The sequence below is a fragment of the Chrysochloris asiatica genome, unplaced genomic scaffold, assembly GCF_000296735.1.
Source record: "Chrysochloris asiatica unplaced genomic scaffold, ChrAsi1.0 scaffold00037, whole genome shotgun sequence".
NCBI lineage: Eukaryota > Metazoa > Chordata > Mammalia > Afrosoricida > Chrysochloridae > Chrysochloris > Chrysochloris asiatica.
Genome location: NW_006408555.1, coordinates 20,863,560 through 20,888,701, shown reverse-complemented (window position 1 = coordinate 20,888,701; position 25,142 = coordinate 20,863,560). Strand labels below are relative to the sequence as shown.

Here is a 25,142-nt window from a genome sequence, read left to right as displayed (position 1 = left end):
TAAGTGCCGTTGAGTTAGTTCTGCTCAGAGCTAACCTATATAGGGTTTTCAAGGAGCAGCTGGTTGGTTTGAACCACCAATCTTGTAGTTACCAGTCCAGTGCTTATAATACAGTGCCACACCAGAACTCCTATTCTTAATGGTGGTGGTGGTGGTGGAGTGTCATCAAGTTGGTTGCGGCTCATTGACTCTGTAATAGGGTTTCTGGGGCTGTAAATTTTTATGGGAGCTGAAAGCCTCATCTTTCTCATGTGGAGCGGCTGGTAGATTCGAACTGCTAACCTTGGAGTTTGCAGCCTGACTCGTAGCCTATTATGCTACCAGAGATGAAATTAACCTCCCCCCCCCTTTTTTTTTTTTTTAAAGCTTATTAGAGGATATCTGGTGTGGCATGGTAGGATCAGCACTAGATCACAAGGTCAGAGGTTCAAACCCACCAGCCACTCCTCAGAAACCCTATCTATACAGGGTCGTTATGAGTTGGAACCAACTTGACGGCACTTAATAACAATGATGATATTAAGAATGTGAAATCATTTAACAGCAACAATAGTAGTCTATTGTTGAAACATTTTCAAAAAAACCCAGAAGATGAAGAAGACCTACCACACCACAATTACAATAGCAACAACAACAAGCCCACTCACACTGACCCATTGGCATGTGTGACCCATTGGCATGTGTGACCCATTGGCATGTGTGACCCATTGGCATGTGTGCGCCGTGTGTCTGTTTTTTCCTGGCCACTAATGACAATGATGAAGTCCTGGTATGGCACTGTGGGCTAGTGCGCGGGACTGCAAAGGTGGTATGCACCGCAAGGTTGGTGGTTCAAGCTCACCAGCTGCTCCTCGGAAACCCTATACAGGGTTGCTAAGGGCCAGAACAGACTCAGTGGCACTTAACAATAGTAGGGAGCGTGTACTAAGTGTTTGTGGTGTGTTGGGAGTGCTGGTACCACCCCTGGCTCATCTCTCGCAGGCCTCACAATGCTGCTGTCGGGTGGCCTCCTTTATCCTCATGTTTCAATGAGAAACCTTAAGCAGTTTGCCAGTGACCACGTGTATAGATACATATGCACATGCATGACCAAAATGGGATTGCTTTATAGTATGTTTTTTTTTAAAAATGGAGAGGAAATTCAGAGAACATTACCATGTGATTTATTAATTTAAATTGTAGACTGTTTTAAGCATGTAGATAAGAACAGAGAGTAATATGAGAAATAGCCCTCGGCTTACCACCCAGCTTTAGTGTATGTTAACCTGAGGTTGCTTTTGATCCTCTTTGAAGCTTCTTAATGAATCAGACATTACAGAGACAGTTGAAGTCGCTGTGAACCCCGGCCTGCTCATATTCCCTTTGTTTGTTTTTTTTTTTTTTTTCCATTTAGACTATTATATAGTATTTTGTTGGCCAAATAGATACTTTTTTGTTTTCTTCATTTCCCTGTTTCCATTCATTTACCATTACAAACAACACTGCAATGAAGGCTTTCTGCACTTGTCTTTTTGCGTAGATGTTTGTTTCTCTAGAGCCCTGTGTTTTCTGGAACTGCGATTTCTGAGTCATTGGGGTAAAAAGTTTCAATTTCACAGGTCTGATCACACTGCTTTCTGAGTCAGCTCTCCAGTTCACACTGCTAGGAGCGGTGGTGGTCTTGCTGAACTGGGGTTTGTCAGACTTTTTCTGGCCAACGATGGGTGTGAATGCTGTCTGTTTTGTGGTTTTAATTGGAATTTCCTTGACTGCTGTTGAGATTGAACCTCCTTTACATGCTTGTATTTTATTCTTTGGTTTCCATTTCCGTGAATTGACTATTCTTATATTATAGTTCATTTTTCTATTTGTGTGTCATTTTCTCTTTAACATGCAGGATTTCTTAATATGTGCTGGATACAAATTACTTTTCACTTATGTGCACTGCAGATAGTTTTTCCTCGTCTACAGTTTGTCTTTTTTTTTTTTTTTAACACACTTATTACATTTTTTGTAGCCCAGGAGTTTGAAATCTAAAACAGCCAAATTTACTCACCTTTTCCATGGACTTTATGTATTTTGTCTAAAATCCTTCCTTACTCTGAAGCTGTAAAAGTTTAATGCACACACACAGTTCATTGGCTCTGGCATATGTGTTATTTCATATTTTAACTTCTTTAAAATCAAGATGTGATTTATGGGCATTGAGGTGCAATACATTAATGGCAGGGTTTTTTTTTTTATTGTTTTTTTTTTTTTAGTAGTATATTAAATAAACCTACAATCAGTGGGTGTCCTGGGGTGGCACTGTAGGATAAGCACTGGACTGCAACAATAGAACAATCGATGGCATTTATATATAAAGTTTGAACAACATGTGTCTCTAATACATAATATTTTTCTGTGCGCTTTTTCCACTCAGTACATTGTAAGCAACTGAACTTGCCGAATATACAGTATTATTTTCAATGACTGAATACTCATTTTAGAAATACCGTAATTTATTTTATGAATCCTCCATGTTGGGACATTTAAGCCGTTTCCAGATTTTCTATTTAAGCCTTGTGATCACTGATGCACTCTGACTAAGCCACTGTGTTAAAATGGTGTCCTTGCAGTAGAGTTTCTGAGTTAAATGGCATTCAGATGGTAAAAGCTTGACCATGTTGCCAAATTGCCCTCTGGAAAGCGTGTACGTGTACCTATTTTCGCTCCCAGCAGCCATTTTCGAGAGTGGCCATTTCCCTAAATTGCCAGCTTTACATCTGCAAGAATGTTAAGAATTTTGCTATAGAACTCCTGGAGTTCTCCTGCTTCTCTGTGAAAGCATATGCTTTATTCTTGCCAACTTCCACTGAAGACCTCAGAGGATTTTTCCAAGGTGAAAGAAAAGGGACATTTGCAGAAAAGGAGGAAGAAAAACAGATTTAATCCACAGGTTGCTCAGTAACTTCTGTGCCTTCCTGTGCTTAAAAGTTACAAAGTGCTGGTTGATGGTATTTTTGTAAAGGAGGTTCGAGTGCTTAGATTTAAAGTCTAGTTCAATATTTTGGGACAGGTTCTTGGGCTAGGATTGAATTGAACTCTTCTCTGCCAGTCGTTTATAAGTATCTACGGAAGCCGTGAAAACAGGCAGTGGGAGATGTGTTTGATTGCTTAGAGATCTTTGGCTCATAAAAACAGCCTGAAAATGACCCTGCAGAGGAAATAAATCTTACAGCTCACCCAGGAAGTAGCTGAAGCTTGGGAAAGAGTAGCATTTGGTTTAGAGTTATTTATTGTTACGGCTGTAAAATAAGAAAAATATGAATTTTATGCCGTTTATGCCCATGTGAAGTTGAACAGCAAAAGTGGCTTTAAGAATGCTTGCAAGGTGTTTTTGTTCACTGCACTCTTCTGGAGTAGCAAGTGTTTTTAAAGTGTTGAAGAGTAGAGATGTCAGCTTGAAGACTAAGGTGCGCCTGACCCAATCCATGGTATTTTCCATAACCTCATATGCATGTGAAAGCTGGACAGTGAATAAGGAAGACTGTAGAAGAATTGATGCATTTGAGTTATGGTGTTGGAGGAGAATATTCAAAGTGCCATGGACTGCCAAAAGAACCAACAGATCTGTGTTGGAAGAAGTGCAGCCAGAGTGTTCCTAGGAGGCCAGGATGGCCATACTTTGTCTCTCATATTTTGGACATATTGTCAGGAGGGAGCAGTCACTGGAGAAGGATATCATGTTTGGTAAGGTGGAGGGTCAGAGAAAAAGAGGAAGACCCCAATGAGACGGATTGGCCAAGTGGCAGCATAGATGGGCTCAAGCGTGGCAACAATAGTGAGGTTGGTCCAGGATCGGTCAGTGTTTCGTTCTGCTGTACATAAGGTCGCTATGAGTCAGTACTGACTCGATGGTACCTAACAACAACAACTCTTCTGGAATTTAGTTCTTGTCGAAGTAGTCAGCCTAGGCATCTTTTCTTAGGGTGTGGAAAGATTCTAGTGTGACTTTGCTTTCTAATAGAGAAGAGTATATTTTGATTAAAAGTCAGCTTTACCTGTTGGCTAATGACTGTGATAATAGTGGAAACAAGTGAATAGATAATACAAGTTAATAATATTCATATGAAAATTGTTTGGACATTTGAATATGTCAGCGTGTCAGGGAACTATTCTGATACTAACCTCTACTCCTTGTCCAGTTTTAATCCCTTCCTGTGTGATCCAACCCTTGGTGAAGCTGTAACTCTGTCCAAACATAGGAGGGTCTGACTGAGAGGTGTATTGGCCAGGATGAGTGCACACACTGTAATAGCAGAGAATTATTGAGAATTCATTTCTTGAAGACCTTATAGAAAAAGTGGCCAATTTCTCTTCATATAACATACTAATGACTGATGTTGTCCTAATTACAAGATTGAGAGTTTTAACCTTTAACCTTTTCATCTTTGACATAATGGTAGAGGAAATAAAGCTGAAGAGGGGGAAATTAAAATCCATAGAGGCAAAGATCATTTAGGTTAAAAAAAGTACCTAAGATGAATTGAAATTGGAGACTACGTTGTAAGTACTTTTAAGTACAAAGCCCTGTGCAGTCCAGGGCCCAACTGAATGCTCCTCATTGAAGGCCAAGGAGCAATGTGTTGGGTAGGAACCTGAAACAAGCTTGATGCTTTGAACATTGTTTCTGAAGGTATCAAAGAAAGCTATTCACTGGGGGAGGATCTGACCCATGTAACCAAGATGCAGTATTGAGACCCATCAGTAGTTTGATCGAAAAGCTTTTTCATCTCAGTATGAAGAAGATGCTTATAGGAACAGAAGTTTAACCTCTGACAGGGATGTACTAATGAAAACAGTCAATGCCAGTATCACATCTTGGCCTGGGGAGACCAAACCAAGACAGTCAGAAGGCTTAATCTATGTGGGTCAGCAGTTACTGAGGAGAAATGAGAATCGAGAGGCTCATTTGATTGACGATAGAATTGACCAACTGTGCCACCTGAATGAAGGGGAGAGATTTGTATGAATTATGAATAGCCACGCAGGTAAGGGAGGAGTTGAGAGTTCGCTAAGAAAAGCAGCTATGCCAAGTCGTGGACCAGGGGCAGCCCACATGGACATTTCATCTGAGCAGGAGTCCAATTTTAAAAGGAAAAATGTAGATATCAAAAAAGGCAGTGGAAGAAAGCTCTCATTTCTCTGGTAACTATTTTCCTAGCTAAGCCAATTGAGAGGCTTCATAGAAGGACAGTGAGCCTTGCTGGACAATAATTGTCCCTGGAAAAAAGACTTTTCATTTCTCGGATCAGCTGGGATTAAAGATGAGATAGGTGTGCGTAGTCTAAAGAGCTGCTGTAAACCTTGGCTGTAAGGGGGGAAGACTTCAAGGCGATTTCCTTTCTGGCAGTGTACTGTTGGGTGGGAATACCACTGTGCCTATTAAAGGCATTTACTTTATGGCATGTGAAGTATTATCCCATTTTCAAATTAAAATATTTCATAAAACCAAAGCCATCCCCTTGCCTCCAATGAAACATAAAAGACATTGTCAAATGTGGAGGTAACTTACAAGATGAAAGTTGGAACAAAAGAATTGTTGGAATAAGAGAAAATCGTGTTTAGCGTCTTTTATCTCCCATCCTTCCAACACATATTTAATCTTTATAAAAGGCCTGGGAAGTTTTCCAAATGGTGACTGAAAACTGAACAAACTAATTTTGGTGGTGCTTTTGTGCCACAAAATGATGCCAAGGAGACCCTGGTTTCAAGGAAGGGAAGACATAGCTAGCTTCTTGGGGAAATGCTGGAGACTTTCTCAACTACTTTAATCTTGTTGGAGGCAGATGTTATGATAGAGTAAGTTGCTGCTGTTGGCTCTAGGAACATCTATTTTTCATGACTTACCCTTAAACCAAGTGTCTTTCTCAGGACTTTCTTCATTTCCAAATTCAGATGAATCAAGAAGGAGATTTTGCTATTCTATTACCCAGTTGGACGGATGGAGCTTGGAGAAGCAGAGTAGAGCTGCAGAATGTTAGCCTGCCTTCCTCCCTACCAGACCCTCACAGATCGTTGTCAGCCTCATGAGTTGGCAATATCGGTTACTGGTTTGTCTTTCATTCAGAAGGGTATTCAGAAGGAGGAGTTATATTTAACTTCACTCAGTGTGAATTTTCATCGGGCCACCTTTGCCAGAAGCTTCTACCCTTGTTAAATAATGAAATGTGAGGATGTTCTTTTGTAATGGGAGGAACCATGCCACCTGGGCAAGATGACCAGAGTCTACTTAAGCCAAGAGCCTTGAGTAAGAATATTCAGGAGAGAAAATGTTCCTGAATGCAGCTTAGTAGCGTTTGTAGGACTTTGATCCTCAACCCAGTAGTTAATTTTTTTTTGTAGGCGGGGCATGAACCCATAGACCTCACTGCTCCCTGGGGCTGGCTCTCCCCCTGGCACAGAATGTGTGCCTTCTCCTGCTAGACAGTATGTGAGCAGCAGGGTGTAACTACAGTGGAGCCTAGAAATGAAGGTGGTGGGCTTGTTAGATTCCTCTCCTGCCGTGGTGGCTAGATCAATACCAGAGCTAGGTAAAGCTGTTCTCTCTGAGTCCCAGATCGTGAAGGCACCTTATCTGCCAGGGAGTCGGTTTCCTGTAAATACCAGTTCACTTTCCTGTCCTCCCTTTCTTCCTTTGACCCGACATGGTGAAACTCATGGGTTAAGAGTCAGAGCTGAGTTTGAATCTCACATTTGAACCCTTAGCTTCTCTGGGCCTCAGTTTCCTCCGTGGTGATAGTCCTCCCTTCAGGGATTGAGGCCAGGATGGCATGAGGGGAAACATTAGCCCTCAGCTCATTTATTGAAGGTGCCCAGTGTCTATGTGTAAGATTCTGGGGGCACTGACAAGTGCAGAATGTTGCTCAGATCACCCAGCTTAAATGAGAGACGGAACTGAACAGCGCTAATGTCCATCACCTTACATACCCCAAACGTACTAACAGACATTAGAACATATATTTGGGTATATTGTCAATTCTGCTATTACTGATACGGCTGTTCCTAAAATTTCCCACCTATGTGTGCTCATGTGACAGAAGCCACAAAGCTTATAGGGAAAATGGAGCCAGTTAATGACATATATGTTAAATTAGAGCTTAATATAAATGATGGCACAGATTTACATGTGTTAAATTCTAAGGAGTCTGAGGGTAAGTCAAAAAGTATTGCTACTCTTGTTCAAGTTCACACCTATGTTGTTGTTGTTGTTATGTGCCATTGAGTCGGTTCTGACCCATAGCAACCCTGTATAAGGTTTCTGAGGAGCAGCTGGTGGGCTTGAACCGCCAACCTTGTATTTCAGTTGGCTTTGCAGTCTGGTACATTAAGCCACAGCGCCACACCAGGACTCCTAAGGGTGAGTTTATTTCAAACAAAACACTTTGAACAAGTCCCTGCATCCAGTGGATGGCTGCAGAGACATTCTCTCAGTGTACACTTGTCTTAGTGTTGTTGTTAACTGCCGTTGAGTGGGTTCTGACTTACAGTTACCCTTTCTTTGTAATCTGAGGAGTGGCTGGTAGGTTTGAACCACTGACCTTGCACTTAGCAGGTCAATGCTTATCCTATACCACAACACCCCACATCTTGTTTTTGTTAAGTGTTTTAAGTGTTGTCAAGTTGGTTACGCCTCATAGTGACCCTGTGAGGAGCAGCTGGTGGGTTTGAACTGCTGACCTGTGGCTCGCAATCGAGTAACTGATCGTACAGTGCCACACCAGGTCTTGTTAGGATGACTTAATTTAAAAAAAGGTCCACTCTAAACAGTATCAATACTTTTTGGACTCATCCTTGTCTACAACACTACAATAAATGTGTCGTTTTCCCTTGAATGAGACCCGAAGTTTAGAATAGTGGAAATGGCCGTTAAACCAGTTATCTGAAACGAGACAGAAAGTACCACTTGTGGGTGGGTGTGGCATATAAAACACAGCCACCTTGGCGGCTAGCTGGTAGGTGTACGTGGGCCTCGTGTATTCCTAGGTCCCTGCTTGTGTTCAACCAGATGAAGATTTTTGTGTTTACCTAGCATTTCTCAGACAGAAAATCATGCAAAAGCAAACCTCAAATTTACATGTTGTTCATATTGTTTCCTTATTGATGGATTGTGTTGAAACAAATTTGTGTTTTCAAAACAAATGCTAAGGCAGAACTGACCATACTAACCTCCCAGAAAAGGCTATCTTCCTCTGGGCAAAAGTAGAAGTTAAAAAAAAAAATCATAAAATAGCTGGGCAAACAGGACCATTAACTTGTTCTATAAAGCGGTAAACAGCATATATCTCTACCAACGGACCTCAGAGATATTGCTGGTTCTGTTCCAGACTAGCACAACCGAGTGACTATCACAATAGGGCGAGCTGCACAGACTTTTTGGGTTCCCAGTACATATAACAGTTACATTTACACTAGACTGTAGTCTGTTACGGGTGCAGCAGTGGTATATTGCAAGAATGACCGGAATGTGACACCAAGTCAGAAAGTCTCCACGTACTGTGGGAAATGGCACCACTGATAGATTTTCTGGATTCAGGTAGTCCTGGTGTGGTGCTGTGGGATAAACACTGGACTGCTAACCACAAGGTCAGTGAGTCACAACCTACTCAATGGCACTTAACAAGAGAAGTAACAACAAGGTTGCCCCAAATCTTCAATCTGTAAACAAAAGAAAGAAAAAGATGCACTAGCCGGAAAGTGCAGTGCAGGAAGATGAGGGCTGTGGATAGTTTTTATTAGCTGCATGTAGGTTACACTAGGTTAGTGGAATTAGCATCACACTGTGGAGTATACAGAAAATTAGGAGTGTGGGAAGGGGTGGTTATTGGCTGTATTTTGTGGTGATTGAGGATTACCGCTTTGGATTTTCTGGTCCCTTCTTGTCCTTCCTTAGTACAGATGGTCTTGTTGCCAGCAGTACACTCAACTGCCTCAGTCTCACATGAACTTCACTTCATGGGTTGAGAAATCAAGAGGTAACAGGATCTTGTGTTTCTTAATTCACCCAGGTCTCTCAAGATCTCTCTTTGAATGAATCCTATGTTTAAAAAATAAACATGATCATGAAAGCAAGAGAGAGAGACACAGAGAGAGAGAGAGACACACACAGAGAGAGTGTCCTAGTGTGGTGCTGTGGGTTAATGTGCTGGACTGCAAAGTCGTTTTAAACTGTGAGACTGGCGGTTGTTTGAGCTCACCAGTTGCTCCTTGGAAACACTACACAGGGTCACTATGGGTCAGAAGTGACTCGACGGCATTTATCAACTTAACAACATACATATACATGTATACCTATATATAGATATTGATAGATATGTATATATACTGCTAGGGGAATAAAAATAGATATGTAATTTGTTGTTCAGTGAGCTGATGTGGGCTAAAAGGAGCCCTGGTGGCACAGTGGTTAAGGTGTTTTACTGCCAACCAAAAGGTTGGTGGTTCGAACCTTGCAGCCACTCTTTGGGAGAAAGACTTGGCATTGTGCTTGTGTAAGGAATTACAACCTTGGAAACCCTATGGGGGCAGTTGTACTCTGTCTTGTGGAGTCACTAGGAAGGCAGGAACACCTAGAAAGGAACTTTAGGAGAGGCCTACGAACTTTCAAAATTGCATATAAAGTTTTGTTGGCAAGTACATTTTGGAAGGAAAGAGTCCTCAGCTTTCTTTTCATTCCCCAAAAGATCTTGATTCCAAAGTGACCCAGAAACCCTGATTTAAAAGCTCCATGGCATTAAGGGTGGTTTAGGGAATTTCAGAGCCATCTGTGGCATATCCAGGCACACTGACATCATAAAGGGGAGCTGTTAGAGTTTCCTCAAGAATTGCTCCTCGGTGGCACTGTCAAGGACAGCACAGGGCTGCCTCTACCATTAGGCCAGGCCAGTTGCTCATCTTTGGTGTTTCCTTTAGAAGTAGCCACGTTAGTGGTGAAGATTCCATAAGTGGCGTGGGCTCTGACTCATGCTTCCGACGACTTTCTTTTCCAGATGGGAGCAGCGTGAACTGCCCAGCGGGCGTGTCTATTATGTTGACCACAATACCAAGACCACCACCTGGGAGCGGCCTCTTCCTCCGGGGTAAGGCATGAGTGATGGCCCACGGAGTCAGCAGACTTCCTGTCCACTTGTTGTCTTACCCATCTGTTTGTTTTCCCCAACTCTGGCTTCCTGGTTCTCTCTTTCCCCCCCCTCCTCCCATAGTCTTCCTCTTCCACATTCTTTCCACTTTTCTCTCCTTTTTTCACTTCTTCTCCTGTGTTTTCTTGGTCCCTGACTGAAGGTCATGAACATTAATAAGTGGTATTCAGCCCTAACACACTGTTGAGTCCTGGAAGCCCCCTGGGCCATTGTTGTCTCCATGCCACCGTCATGTCATCCTATAGACACAGCTCTGTTGTGGCCAGGTTTTCAGCCCTTTCAGCAGAGCTAGCAAAGTACAGTGGAATGTATCCTGGGTCTCTTAAGTTGCTTTTTCTATTCACTTAACTTTTTCATTTCTCCCATTAGAGTGCTTGGAGAATCACTGGGGGAAAAAGGGCAGAGAGAGGTTGAGTTAGCAAGAGGGTGGATGCATCCTTGCACAGTACACTGTGCCCAACCTGCCCCTGAAGGCAGTGTGAGGGGAGCGCCGTCCTCCAAAACCAGCATATGAGTGAGGCTTCCAAGTAAAGGAAGATTGTCCAAGTTCGAGGAGAAGGCTTAGTGCCCTGTCTGCCAGGGACAGAAAGTTCTTTCCACATGTGTCTCCCAATCCAGAGAGTTTCCACAAGGGAATCTATTCTGCTCTTAGAAAAGAACCAGCTCCCAGTGAAGTAGCCCTGAAGGGCTCCCGTGTAAAATATGAACACATCCTCTCCCAAGTTTGCAGACGTAAAGGCTGTCAGTGGTGAGGAGCATGGAGAGAGAGAGCCCCTGTTCAGCTGTCAGGTGTGCACCTGGCAAATACCACTTCACTTCTGGTCCCACAGATTTCCACCAATGGGCTCCTTGTAGCTTCAGTTTTCCAGTAGACTCCTTGTAACTTCAGTTTTCCTTTCTCCTTAGCCTCCTGGAAATGAAACTCACCATCTGTCATCATTAGTCTGTCTTCACTCTGTTTTCTACTTTGGCTTAAGTCTAGTTAAGTTGCCAAAGTTAAATATTGAGTTCTTAACAAAACAAAACAAAAAAGAACATTTTTATTATAGCAAAGAGACAGTAGTAGAGTGCACCTTGTGTATGGAACACTCCGCCTCAGTATTTATCAACTCTTGGACAGTCTTGTTTCATTTGTACCAGAAGTTGGCAAAGTACAACCTGTGGGCAACCTAACCTACTGTCTTTTTTGTAAATAAAGTTGCATTGGAACCAGGCACATTCATTGTGTTTGCTCTACAGTAGCAGAGCTGAGCAGCGATAGAGACTGTGGTGGTGGTTATATGCTGTGGAGTTGGTTCCGACTCATAGCGACCCTGCACAGAGTTTCCAAGGGTGTAAATCTTTACCAGAGCACAAAGCCTCATCTTCCTGCCATGGAACAGCTGATAGTTTTGAACTGCTGATCCTGAGGTTAGCAGCCCGATTTGTAACCACTACGTTACCAGTGCTCCTTGATAGAGACTATATGCCCTGCAAAGATTAAGATACCCAACCTGGCCTTTTAAGTATCTCACAAATTAAACACTGACTTTTTTTAGTTTTTATTGTGAATTGAGTGATAGTTTACATGGGAGAACATCAGCTTTACACTCATCCTATTGTATTTCCTTTCATTGCAATGATTACAATCCCCTCCATGCATCCTCATTCAACAGTATTTGCTTCTAATCCCTCTGGTATATATATATATATATATATATATATATATATATATATATATATGGAGCTCTGGTAGCGTAGTGGTTACGAATCGGGCTGCGAACCTTAAGGCCAGCAGTTCGAAACTACCAGCCGCTCCACGGGAGAAAGATGAGGCTTTCTACTCCTGTAAAGATTTACACCCTTGGAAACCCTGTACAGGGTCGCTATGGGTCAGAACCGACTTGACGGCACTTAACAACAACAACATATATATATATATATATATTTGGATGTACACCAAAACACTCAGGAATATGCAATCATTCAAACACCCAAAGGGCATACCCTGCAAGCCTGCCCCCCAGCCGCCAACACACAGCCACTGTCTCTCCATGAGTCTAGAGTCCTCAAACACTCCATCTCTCCACGTCATCATCTCTGCCTCCCTCTGTGGCATTGCTGCTTCTCTGAATAAAGTCCCACATTCCGCTCCTGCTCTTCTCTCTGTATTGTCCCAGGGTCCTCCACTCTTGAACTGCAAGATCAACCAGTCCCCCTCTTTTTGCTACAAAACCCCTCTACCTTTTCAGTGGCAGCAATCGCAATCACTCATAAACACTGACTGTTAATAGTGCATGTTGCGCATCTTAAGATTTACTTAATGTATGTTATGCTTTTACAACGTGTATGTTTAAAAGCAGCTGTAACTGTACGCTTCCTGGTTGTTGCATCTTCACCTCTCTGGTTCTGTAAGCTCTGTAGGCCTGGCCTAAGTGAACATTGGAATGGAATCCAAATCAAGATACTCATCTTCTAAGGAGGACTGAGAAGTTACTCTTTGTTCAGTTTTAAGGTTGGACACTAGACCAAGCTTTCTCATTCCTAGGAGGGTTTCAAGGAGCCCTGGTAGCGCAGCGGTTACACACGTGGCGGCTAACCAAAGTGTTGGCAGTCTGAACCCACCAGCCACTTTGCGGGCTCCCTAACAATTTACAGTCTTGGAAAAACCCTCATGGGACAATTGTGCTCTGTCCTGCAGGGCCAGCTGTGAGTTGGAATTGACTCCTTGGCAACTTGTTTCTTCTTCATGTTTTCCTTGGAGATGACTCGGCTTTACACCCAGCTGAACCTGTCAGTTCTTCATGAATTCTAAGCAAAGAGCTGTGAGTCCCTGACTCTTCTGCATTGTAATAGCTGGGAGCAGAGAAAACAGGGTAACTGGAAACTTAAGCATTCATAGCTAATGAATGGGAACATCTCGTCCCAGGGAACTATTGCCGTGGTGAGAATAGTTGGAGAACTACACATGCAGGCAGTTGTTCAGTAACTGTAATCATCCCAAGTACCAAGATTGAGCCAAAGGATTCTCTTTATCATGGTCGTCCTTTGATGTCACACCCATAGGAGGTTTGATCTTTTCCCCCAGGGCCTGGTTGCTAAGGATGAATGTAGTCATCTGATCCTCAGTGGCTCTGAGGGTGGTGTTCAGACCAGAGGTGAGAGGGGGCAAGTGATCCTGTGGAGAGAAATGGATCAAATTGAATCGTGTAGAAAGAGGAAGAAGTTCCAGGTGAGGGAGCAGTGGGGACGGAAACGCTCTGAGGAGGGACTGCTGCTGCTGCTAACTGCTATCCAGTCAGTTCCGGCTCATAGCGACCCTTTATAGGGGTTCCAAGGAGCATCTGGTGGATTCGAACTGCTGACATTACGGTAGCAGCCCAGTGTTTATCATATAGCACCACACCAGGACTCCAGTGAGTGCTGTAGGTTTGTGTAAAACACAGATTTTCAAATGTGCCCAACCTAGGGTTTGGTAGAGATGCCTGCTAGTACCAGACAGGGCAAAAGGACTGAGTGGACCTCCAACCGAAGCCCACTGCCACCAAGTAAAATCCCAACTCTTAGTGACTCCCACAGTACAGAGTCAAACGGACCCCGCTGGTTTCCAAGACTGACATGTCTTTCTCCCAAGAAAAGACTGGTGGTTTTGAATCCCCAGCTTTTCCATTAGCAGCTGAGCTCTTAACCACTGTTTTGGTTTTATGTATTGCGATTCTATGTAAGATTTCTTCTGGAATGAAGGGTGGGTTTTTGCTGCTTAGAAGTGTGAAATTCATCAGGACAGAGGACTTCTTGTTCAGCATGTGGGCTGGACATGTGTTTATTTTCCTTCCTTCCTCAAATCAGACTTGAATTGCAATATAGGTAAATGACGGAGCTGAGAAAGCAGTAATCCAAACCGAGAGTGGGAGCTCTCCACCAGGAAGCAAGCCGGTTTCACTAGGAGACCCCAGGAGGCCTCAGCAATTGGAGATGCCCGGAGAGTGTGGAATGAGGCAGAAAACCTGAAGACCAATTTATAATATATGAAGAGAGCAGCGAGATGCTCAGGGGGCCAACCATCACTCCCAACCCTCCACCACACACACTGCAGCCAGGTGAAGTTTCTGAGACAGCAGAACCAGCCTTGGGAACACAGCCAGACCTAGCTGAACACACAGACTTCCAAAAACAGGGCTCAGTGGGGAGACCAGTCCCAGGCTAAAAGTGACAAAGAGGAATATAGATTGTGACAGTTGGAAATCTTTTAGTGAAACAGCAGGTCTTCAGCTCAGTCATCTTACAGTGAAACCGACTAGGCAGCTAGCCCACCTAGGTCCACAGAGCTTCCAGTCAGCATATTGTGGCTCACTTTTTTCCTTTAGTTCTTATTTCAATTTATATTAATGTATTGTGGATATGTATATATTTATAGTTAGTGCTAAGTGCCAGCGAGTCAATTCCGACTCACAGCAGCCCTGTATAGGGTTTTTGAGGAATAGCTGGTGAGTTTGAACTGTGGACTAGTGCTTATCCTGTAGTGCCACATTGGGAATCACATATATACAACAAAACAGTTGCCACTTCAGCCATTTTCCCACGTACAAGTCAGTGACGTTAGTTTCAGTCACTGTGCTAAGCAGTCACCGCTGCTGTCCATTTGTAACTGGTTCATCACCCTTTCTCCCTATGTCTTCATCCCAATCTCGAGGGCTTACTGTAGAATGTGAATGAGCAGCCAAGAATCAGCAGGCAGGAAAAAAGGAACTTAAACTTGACAAAAACTTCAAAAGTTAAAACCAATATATCAAGTGTATCCTCAGTGATTCTGGAGAAAATCGGACATTTTTGCAACAAGAATAGAAGACCTGAAAAGTGATCAGGCAAAAAATATGAAGAGCTTTTAGAAAATTATATATAGAATGTGTGTGTGTGTTTGGGAAACACCATGACTCTGGAGAATAATCACTGGACTGCAAACCACAAGGCTGATGGTTGGAGAAAGATGAAGCTTTCTGCTCCCACAAAGATTTAAAACCTTGGAAATTTTATACTAGGTTGCTATCAGTCAGAACTGACTCAATACCACTTAACAACAACAGCAATTTATATATGTATATATGGCAAGAAAGGAACTCTGGTAGCATAGTGGTTATGAATCAGGCTGCTAACCTCAAGGTTGGCAGTTCGAAACTACCAGCTGTTCCGTGGGAGAAAGATGAGACTTTCTGCTCCTGTGAAGATTTGCAGCTTTTGAACCGACTCCACAGTACTTAACACAACAAATATGGCAAGAGTGGTGGCTCGTTAGGGTAATCACTGGACTGCGAAGCACAAGGTCAGAAGTTCATGACCACCAGTTGCTCTGAGGAAGAAGGATGAGGATTTCTGCTCCTGTAAAGATGTACAACCTCTGAAGCCCTATACAGGTTCTCTTTGAGTCGGGGGAAAAATGGTTGATGTTCAACCACTACAAGAATTACAGGGAATAGCATATGATCAATAGCCGCTGGTACTGAAGGAAGAAGTCCAAGATGCACTGAAGGCATTGGCAAAGAACAAGGCTCTGGAAACTGATGGAATACAGATTGAAATCTTTCAACAAACTGATGCAGTACTGGAGGCACTCACTCATGTATGCCAAGAAATTTGGACAATAGCTACCTGGTCAGCTGTTTAGAAGAGATCGGTATTTATGCCCATTCCAAAGAGAGGTGACCCATCAGAATGTGGAAATCATTGGACAATATCATTAATAGTGCATGCAAGTAAAATTTTGCTAAAGATAATTCAAAAAACAGCTATAAAAGTACATTGATAGGCAACTGCCAGAGGTTCAAGCCAAATTTAGACGAGGACCTAGAACAAGGGATATCATTGTTGATGTCAGATGGATCTTGGCTGAAAGCAGAGAATACCAGAAAGATGTTTACCTGTGCTGTATGGACTATGCAAAGACTTTTGTGTGGATCATTACAAGCTATGGATAATACTGTGACGTATGTGTATTCCAGAACACTTGATTGTGCTCATGAGAAACCTCTACATAGGCCAAGAGGTAGTTATTTGAACAGAACCAAGGAACACTGAATGGTTTAAAATCACGAAAGGTTGTGTGTCAGGGATGTATTCTTTCACTATATTACTCAATCTGCATGCTGAGCAAATAATCTGAGAAACTGGGTTCTATGAAGAAGAACATGGCGTCAGGTTTGGAGGAAGACTCATTAACAACCTGCGATATGCGGATGATATGATCTTGCTTGTGGAAAGTGAAGAGAACTTTAAATACTTACTGATGAAGATCAAACACCACAGCCTTCAGTATTGGTTGCACTTGAATGTAAACAAAAATCCTCACCATCAAGCCAATAAATAACATCATAATAAATGGAGAAAAATTTGAAGTTGTCAAAGACTTTATTTTTGCTGGAATCCACTATCAACACTTACAGAACAGCAGTCAAGAAATCAAGTGATGTATTGCACTAGGTAAATCTGCATAAGACCTATTTAAAATGTTCAAGAACAAAGTTGTCAGTTTGAGGACTAAGGTGGGCCTGACCCGAGTCAAGGTATTTTGAATAGCCTCATATGCATGTGAAAGTTGGACAATGAGTAGTGAAGACCATAGAAAAAATGATGCTTTTGAGTTTTTGTTGAAGAATATTCAAAGTACCATGGACTGCTAGAAGAACAAACAAATCTGTGTTGGAAGAAATACAGCCAGAATGCTCCTCAAAAGCCAGTATGTCAAGACTTTGTCTCTCATACTTCAGAAATATTATTAGGAAGGACCAGTCCCTGGAGGAGGACATAATGCTTTGTAAAGTGGAGTGTAGGTGAAGAAGAGGAAGACTTCCCATGAGATGGACTGATTTGGTGGCAGCAGCAATGGGCTGAAGCATTAACAATGATTGTGAGGACCGTGCAGGACTGGACAGTGGTTTGTTTTGTTGTGCATAAGGTCACTGTGAGTTGGAGACGACTTGATTGTACCTTACAACAAAAACAACATGAGTCGGAACCAGCTCACCAGCAATTAACCCAGCCGATGAAATTAGGAAGTCTTACTTCTGTGGGGAGTGGGGGTGAGGGGAGCGCAAACAAGTTATGTAAGAAAGGAAATGTATTTACATTATTCAACTTGTGCCAGCTGTGAATACTATGCACACTGTCATAATACAAGCTGTGAATATTGATTTACTGGAAATGATGAGTTTCTGCACTGGGAGGATCCGATGAGGAGAGGGCATCATTGGTGATGGGTGGGATATGAGAATTAATTCCTCATCTGTGGCAATGAAAAGTCCATAGTAATCTAAGATGACAAAAACTGAAGAAATAATAGAATGAACATGTTTAGAAATAAAGATAGATTAATGTACTAATTATATATATCTATATATTAATAGAAATAGTTGAAGAAGCAGCTGTGAGTTAAAGTGGTTGCCTTTGGAGAGCAAGAAATAAGCAAGGTGGAGAGGTAGGGAAGGAGATCACTGCTTTTCATAACTCGTATTGAACTAACACGAGGTTCAAACCCACCAGGTGCTCCTTGGAAACCCTGAACCAGGTTGCTATGAGTAGAAACATACTCAACAGCACTTAACAGCTCTAATCCGATATAATCTGTGTTGTTATCAAGTGCTGTTGAGTCAGTGTTGAGTCGTAGTGACCCTGTATAGGGTTTCTGAGGAGCAACTGGTAGATTTGATCTGCTGACTTTGCAGTTAGCAGTCTAGTGTTTATATGATTCATTTGATAAAAAATTTAAATAAATATATCACTAGTGTAGAGGAGTAAGGAGCTCTGGTAGCATAGTGGTTACAAATCGGGCTGCGAACCTTAAGGTCAGCAGTTCGAAACTAACAGCTGTTCTGCGGGAGAAAGATGAGGCTTTCTGCTCCCATAAAGATTTACAGCCTCAGAAACCCTGTACAGGGTCACTATGAGTTGGAACCGACTCGATGGCACATAACAACAACAACAGTATAGAGGAGTACTGAGAAAGGTGTGAAGGTTCCAGATGTTGTAAGGCCTAAAGGATTTTGACTGAAGGGCAAGGGGGTACCCAGCTGAAGTTTTTGCTCAAGAGTGTCACATACGGTCAGTCTATCATGGTTGGACTGAGGAGATTAGTTCCGAGTCTGTAGCATTAGTTAAGGTGGGAAAGGAATTCATATGGTAGGAGGCTAACCCAGAAAATAGAAGATGCTTCTAGACTGAGGTCCCTTAGCTAAGTAACAAGAATTCAGAGGAGCCAAAATGAAAATGTGGTGAGGGAACAAAGATTTTCTAGTGCTTTGGGATCACACAATATAGTTCCTGTTGGGTTTCCTTTGTTGTTGTTGTTGTGTGCCATGGAGCTGGTTCCAACCCATAGCGACCCTCTACAGCGTTTCCGAGGCTGTAAATCTTTATGGGAGCAGAAAGTCTCATCTTTCTCTCGCGGAACAGCTGGTAGTTTTGAACTGCTGACCTTGTGGTTCGCAGCCCGATTCATAACCACTATGCTACCAGAGCTCCTTTCCTAATGAGGCTACGACAGGTATATTACTGAGAGACTTGTCTGTAGCCATCACTGATGACAGAGACATTTAGAAACATGCTTTGTTTGAAATAAGCCTGTGCACACATGAGCCATAACCATAGTAGCAGTACTTTCTGACTTAACCCTCCTATCTTTTTCTTGTTGTCCCTCTCAAATTTAAATTGGAAAATTTCAAGCATACACCGAAGTTGGGAGAACAGTACAAGGAGTCCCTTGTATCCTTCGTCTGGTTTTAACAATTAATAACATTTTGTTTAATCACACCTCCTGCTTTTGGGTGGAGGAGCCAGTGTATTTAAAACAAATCCCAGACATCATATCCTTTGACCCATAAGTACATCATACTGTATATGTCTCCAACAGATGTCTAACGCATGAGGTGTTGTTTTTTCTAAAAACTAAATCACAGTGCCATTATCCCACTCAACAAAATGAACAATGTTTCCTTACTGTCGTGTCATACCCAGTCTGTGTTCTGTTTTTAACAATTGTCTTTAACGTGCTTTCACACTTACTTTGTTTGAATTGGATCCAAACCCAAGGTCAACACATAGCTTGTAGCTAATAAGTCTCTTAAATCTCTCTTAATCTATCCATTCCACCTCCTTCCTTATTTTTTCTCAGAACACTTATTTGTTGAAGAACCAGAAGATTTGTCTTGTAGACTTCTGAATGTGGCTGATTGTAACGTTGTGGTGTTGTGTAACGTGTTCATCTATCCCTCTTCTTTCCTGTAAATTGGTAGTTAGATATGGAGGCTTGGTTATATTCAACTTTGCTCTCACTTTTTTTAAAATGAGGTACACTGTACATACAGTGAGGTATACAGATCTCGGATTTCTAGTTTGTTGATTTTTGACATATGCTTTTGCTCATGTAACCCACACCCCATCAAGATGCAGAACACTTCCATCACCCTTGAGGTTCTTTTTTAACTTTCTTTCGATTAACTTCTTTGCTGTGTGTGTGGAAAGCAAATGACGCGTACTAAGCACAGCTGAGGGTTTTTAGCTCCTGTCTTAGCCCTGCCTTGGCCATGGGTGTTTCAGGATCAACTTTGAAAAATCGCTTCATCCCTAAAGATTATGTGGACAGTCCTGCTAATTGTTGAACCATCTCTTCGTATAACTGTGCATATGTTTTCATTTTTATATCCGGGTAATTTCAGTTGTAAGTAACAAAAAACTGGATCTAAATTTGGTGTAAATTATGAAGGAAGGTTACTGGCTCGTGTGACTGAAAATTGTAGAGGTAGAGCCTGGTTTCAGGGGAGCTTGGAAAGTGTTACTAAGGAACTCACCTTTGTCCTCTCTTCTGTTCTGTTCCCACTAACAAGGTCATCTTGATATTATATATGGGTCCAAGGTGGCAGCCAGTGGCTCCCAGGACGCATGCGTTCACCACCCTATCCTGTAATGAAAAAAGACTCTTTTTCCCAGAGTTCTCAGCAGAAGTCCTGAGATGGACTGATCGTCCCAGTATAGGTCATATGCCCACCCCTGATCTAATCTACATTTCAGCTGTGGGGGCTGGGGGTAGAGCCAACTTCCCCAGAACCACATGAACCCTTTGAATGGGACTCAGGAGCTAGGAGGGATCGATCGCTGTAAGGCAACCACAAGTGTCTGCTACAGTCATATAAGCTCAGAAGCTTGCATGAATGGGTCTTGCCTGACTGGACTTCCCTTGAGAGCCATCCTGAGTGTTGTCTATAGTTTGGGGAGGGGTGGTGGTCACTATGTTAATTTTGAGTTTAATATTTCTAGCTGGGAAAAGCGTACGGATCCCCAAGGCAGGTTTTACTATGTGGACCACAACACTCGGACCACCACCTGGCAGCGTCCGACTGCAGAGTATGTGCGCAACTACGAGCAGTGGCAGTCGCAACGGAATCAGCTCCAGGGGGCCATGCAGCACTTCAGCCAAAGATTCCTCTACCAGGTGAGAGGGCAGAGGTGAACGGGCGGCCTCCCACATTCTCCACTGACTTGCTCGGGGAGCAGCAAACAAGATGGCTACACACAGCAGTGCTCTGACCCATCCCAGGGAAATTCCTCAAGTTTGTGTTTCTAACTCAGTAACTCAATGTCCAGACTCTGTTCATGGAGTCAACATGTTTGGAAGGTGTTTCACCATCTTGCTTGCAAAACGCTCCTTCTCTTTTGGTCCTCCATTTAAATCCATTTGCCATGGAAAGAGCAGGATTTGGGACCGTAAAGTTCATTTAGATCAGGGGTTAGCAAACAATGGCCGTCCTGATTGCATACGTGAAGGTTTAGTGAAACGCATCCAGTCACTTACGTATTATATATGGTTGCTTTTGCAATACATCAGTGGAGTTGAGTAGTCAGGATAGACCAACAGGCACCAAGTCTGAACTCTTTGCTCTCTGGTCCTTTATGGATAAAGCTTGCAGATCTCTGGTCTGCATTAGCCTTCTGTCTGGGAGCTGCTTTTCCTTTCTCCTGTGAATTATTTTCTCTGCTTTCCCAAGCTGTCTCCAGATACCATAGTCACTGTATCACTTTATTGCCATAAAAACCACTGTGACCATTGCTTTCCGAATAACATTGTAGTGTTCTAGTCCAAAACCCGGGATACTCTGTTCCCAAGGCAACTGCCTAACTATCTCGCATACTGTGTCACTTGAGGAACCCTTCCAGCTCCACCTTGCTGGAGTCTCCAGCGCACTAGTAACCTGGAGCTGGGGGAACCCAGCCACAGCCTCTTCCCCTGTGCCATTCCCAACTGGAACCCTGACTGTTTGCTCAGCGTCCCTTTAAGGAAGCTGGGCTGGCTCAGTAGTGTAACTAGTACAGGATGCAATGTATTTCTCGTAGGGAATTTTTAAAGCCGAACCATGACTTTCTTTTTTTTTAAATGTTTTATTGTGAATTATGTGATAGTTTACATGGGAGAACATTAGTTTTACATCATTCTATCGTATATCGTCTCATTGCCATGGTTACAATCCCCTCCATGCAATCCTTCCCCCGTACCCCCCAGGTCTTCAGCACACAGTCGCTCTCCCTCTCTGGATCTAAAGTCTCCAGCTGCTCCATCGCTCCATGTCATCATCTCTGGCTCCATTTCAGGCATCACTGCTTCTCTGGGTAGGGTCCTGCTCTCTGCTCTGAACCATGACTTTCAATGACCAGATGTGCTATCATTTCTATCTGACGTGAACATTCACTTCACAGTCCATTTCTAAATTGAACAAGACCCGAGTTAAATTCTCAGAAAAGCATTCATTCATTATTGGTTTCACCTTCATTTGCAGCTCTTCATTTTCTCCCCAGAGCGGGAGCTACACCACATGCCACTAAGGCATTGTGGCATCTCCTTTGAGTAGCTCATCCTTTGTTTTATCCATGTGGGCTGGTTGCTTATCCTGTCATAAGGAGACTAAGCAGAACCCCAGTTTCCTGAGAATGGATGAGCAGATAGATAGAATACCTGTCTACTACTCAATGTCCTGATAGTCTTTCCCAGGACAGTGCTGTATGTGCTCTTTACCTACCATGTGCCCCGCCCTTGTTACATGTGCTTGGCATGATTTGAAAGAGGATGGAATCAAATCACTCTCAGTGTTTCAGAGATGGCTTCTTTTGACCTGGGCCCTAAAGACGTGGTCTGCCAGTTTCTCCGGTGGTTATGGGTGTAAAACTGGGACGATATGGGCCATCTTTCTCCGTTGGCCTATCTTTTGACTTAGAAGCAAGCCCACATTTTAAGAGTTTCACATGGCTTTGTCTCCTTCCTTGACCAATTTCTCTAATTTAAATAAATAAATAGAACCAACTAAAGGTATTTCTTTCCCCCTTCCCTACCATGCACCAGTTGGGCCTCTGTAGTTTGGACTTTTTGGTGCGCAAAAGGGAAAATTATAGGATTTTGGAAGTTATGTCTGCTTGGTCTTTTGGGAGCGTTCGTTCTTCTTGCCTGCTCTTCTCATTTTAGCATGATCATTGCTGACCTACAGAGGCAGAACCTTGACTCAGGGGTCCTCCATGTGACAAGTAATTGCTTAAACATGTATCTTTCTTTGAATTGGAAGGTGGCTCTCCCCATTCAGCGGGGGATCTGGGTGGAGGGTTACCTTTTCCCAGTGAAACAAGACTCGTATTGAAAAATGTGTGTAGGAATCTTTTTTTGGTCTGTTCTCAATGTCTCTCTGTTGATTTTTCCTCCCCCACCCCCCACCCCCCCTGAATTTGGTTTTCTCCTCTTGTTGGCTGTGGTGCCATGTTCTGGTTGCAGGTAAGAAGGACTGCTTTCATATAGTTATTCTGGGGTTTGGCCTTGGCCCAAACTTTGATTCGGAAGACTTAAGAGCTGATACTGGGGTAGCGACTTCCCCTCCTCCTTTTGCTGGGCTTAACTGAGACCTCGTTCTTCTCCGTGGCCCTGCAGAGAACACGGAATTCAGTTCAAAATGGAAATCAAGGGCATCGTAGATGGCGATCTCACCCACAATTCCCTTCTGATGTCGGCCTCAGCACTCACCTTCTCAATTTCTCTAAATGATTTCCCCCCGATTTCTGGCGTGCTTTCCCCCCTCCCCCCAAACTTCTGATTATGCTTTTGTTGCTTGTTAGCATCTTGTCCATTTTGCCTTTCATTTGTTTCCCCCTAGCAGTTTCACTTTTCCCTCTGTGGTGTGATCCCTCCAGGGTGCTAGGCACAGTCCAGGGCTTTGCGCTGTTTCTCTGGTATCTCTTCCTTTCTTCCTCCCCTCATCACTGCAGGAGGATGCCTCTGTACCAACGAAGCAAACCACTCTGTAGAATCTCAGTGACCCTCTCCAGAAACAGACACTTTACCTTCACTCTGCAGAGAGCACCTGGGAGGGCACCTTCAGGCGCCTGGGTGTTGTTCAGCCTCTAGGTTCATCCTTACAGAATGAGCCTGTCTTCCACACCGTAACTTTCATACCCTTCCCAGAGCCTTTCTCGCCGTCGCCTAGCTGTATTTTCTAGACATTCTTTACTTCTGAGTTTGTATCTTAAAATATTACTGGAACTTTGCACTTAGTCCCTGAGGGACCTGAACTCACAGGAAGTCTCTGACTCTTGGCCTGCACCCCTCCGCTGCCCAGCCCTCAGCCTGTAGTCAAGGGAAATCATTGACAGTTCCTCTCTGTTCCCAGGAGACTGCCTTGTCTCTCAGAGTCTATTCACATTCGGTGATCTCTCTTCTGAGCACCATCTCCAGGCACCCCTTCCTTTGTGCTTTTCAGCGTCCCTGTGTGCTCCATGTAACCCTTTGCGAGCGCTCTTGTTAGGCGGTGTGAGAGAGCAGAAGGGGCAGTTGGTTCGCTCATTAGAGGTGTGAGGTTTAGGGGCTTTGGTTTATCTGGCCATGAATGTTTGTATTATTTACTCGTTCTCCTTGACCTCCGTTCACATCTTTCCTACAGGCTCTCTTCTTATTTCTCAAATAGTACTGTGTGCCGTCAAGAGAAAACACTCAAAATGCAGTCGAGGGCTTTTTTTTTTTTTAATGATTGTCAGTTTCCAGTAACTCTGATCTCATGTGTGGCTTATGTCTGTCAATCTCTCTCTCCTCTCTCTCTTCTTTGCCTCTCTGCCTCTTTGAATGGAAGAATACCAAGGAAATGCGTTTGTTTTTAAAAACACTTTTAATGACAGTGTTGCTAGGTATTGTTAGGTGATTTCAAGTCGATATTTGACTCACAGTGAGTGACCCATGTGACAGAGTGGAACTGCGTCATAAAGTTTTCTTGGTTGTATTCTTTATGGAGGTGGTACAGAGGGTTAAGTATTAGAATGCTACCCACAAGGTCAGTGGTTCAAACCAGCCACTTTGTAGAATAAAGATGAGGTTATCTGCTTCTGTGAAGGTTGTTGTTGTTGTTGTTATGTGCTGTGGAGTCGATTCCGACTCATAGCTACCCTGTACAGGGTTTCCGAGGCTGTAAATCTTTACAGGAGCAGAAAGCCTCATCTGTCTCCCACGGAACAGCCCTTAGTTCCGAACTGCTGACCTTGAGGTTCGCAGGCCGATTCGTAACCACTTACGTTACCAGAGCTCCTTTCTGTGACGGTTACGGCCTCAGAAACCCTGAGAAGTCCCACTGTGTGCTATAGGGTCGCTGTGAGTTGGAAGCAGTGGATTTGGTTTAGTTTTTGGTCAGTCTTTACAGGAGTGGGTGTAACCATCTTTGCATGTTTTTCTGCTAGCAGGGTGAGTTCCAACACCAACCTTTTTCATTAGCAGCTGAGAACTTATCCTGCTACGCCATCAGGACCCCTTTAATCAAAGGCTCTGGTGCTGGTGTGAAGCGCTGTTGAATCGATGCCAACTCGTAACAACCCTGTAGAGGGTTTCTAAGGAGCAGCTGGTGGGTTTGAACCATCATCCTGGCGGTTAATAGTACAATGTTTATCCTACAGTGCCACACCAGGATGTTATGTGAAGTTTGAGGTGTTAACAAAAAAGACAAG

General features: G+C 43.3%; 1 protein-coding gene across 1 annotated transcript in view; it reads left to right on the top strand.

The window, feature by feature from the left end:
• The window catches only part of WWP2 (WW domain containing E3 ubiquitin protein ligase 2), a 185,585-nt gene that overhangs the window by 144,854 nt on the left and 15,589 nt on the right, over positions 1 to 25,142 (top strand). The window contains exons 9-10 of the mRNA XM_006860202.1: positions 10,011 to 10,100; positions 20,442 to 20,616. Of these exons, the coding sequence (XP_006860264.1) occupies positions 10,011 to 10,100; positions 20,442 to 20,616 (265 nt within the window). The remainder of the gene's footprint in view (positions 1 to 10,010; positions 10,101 to 20,441; positions 20,617 to 25,142) is intronic.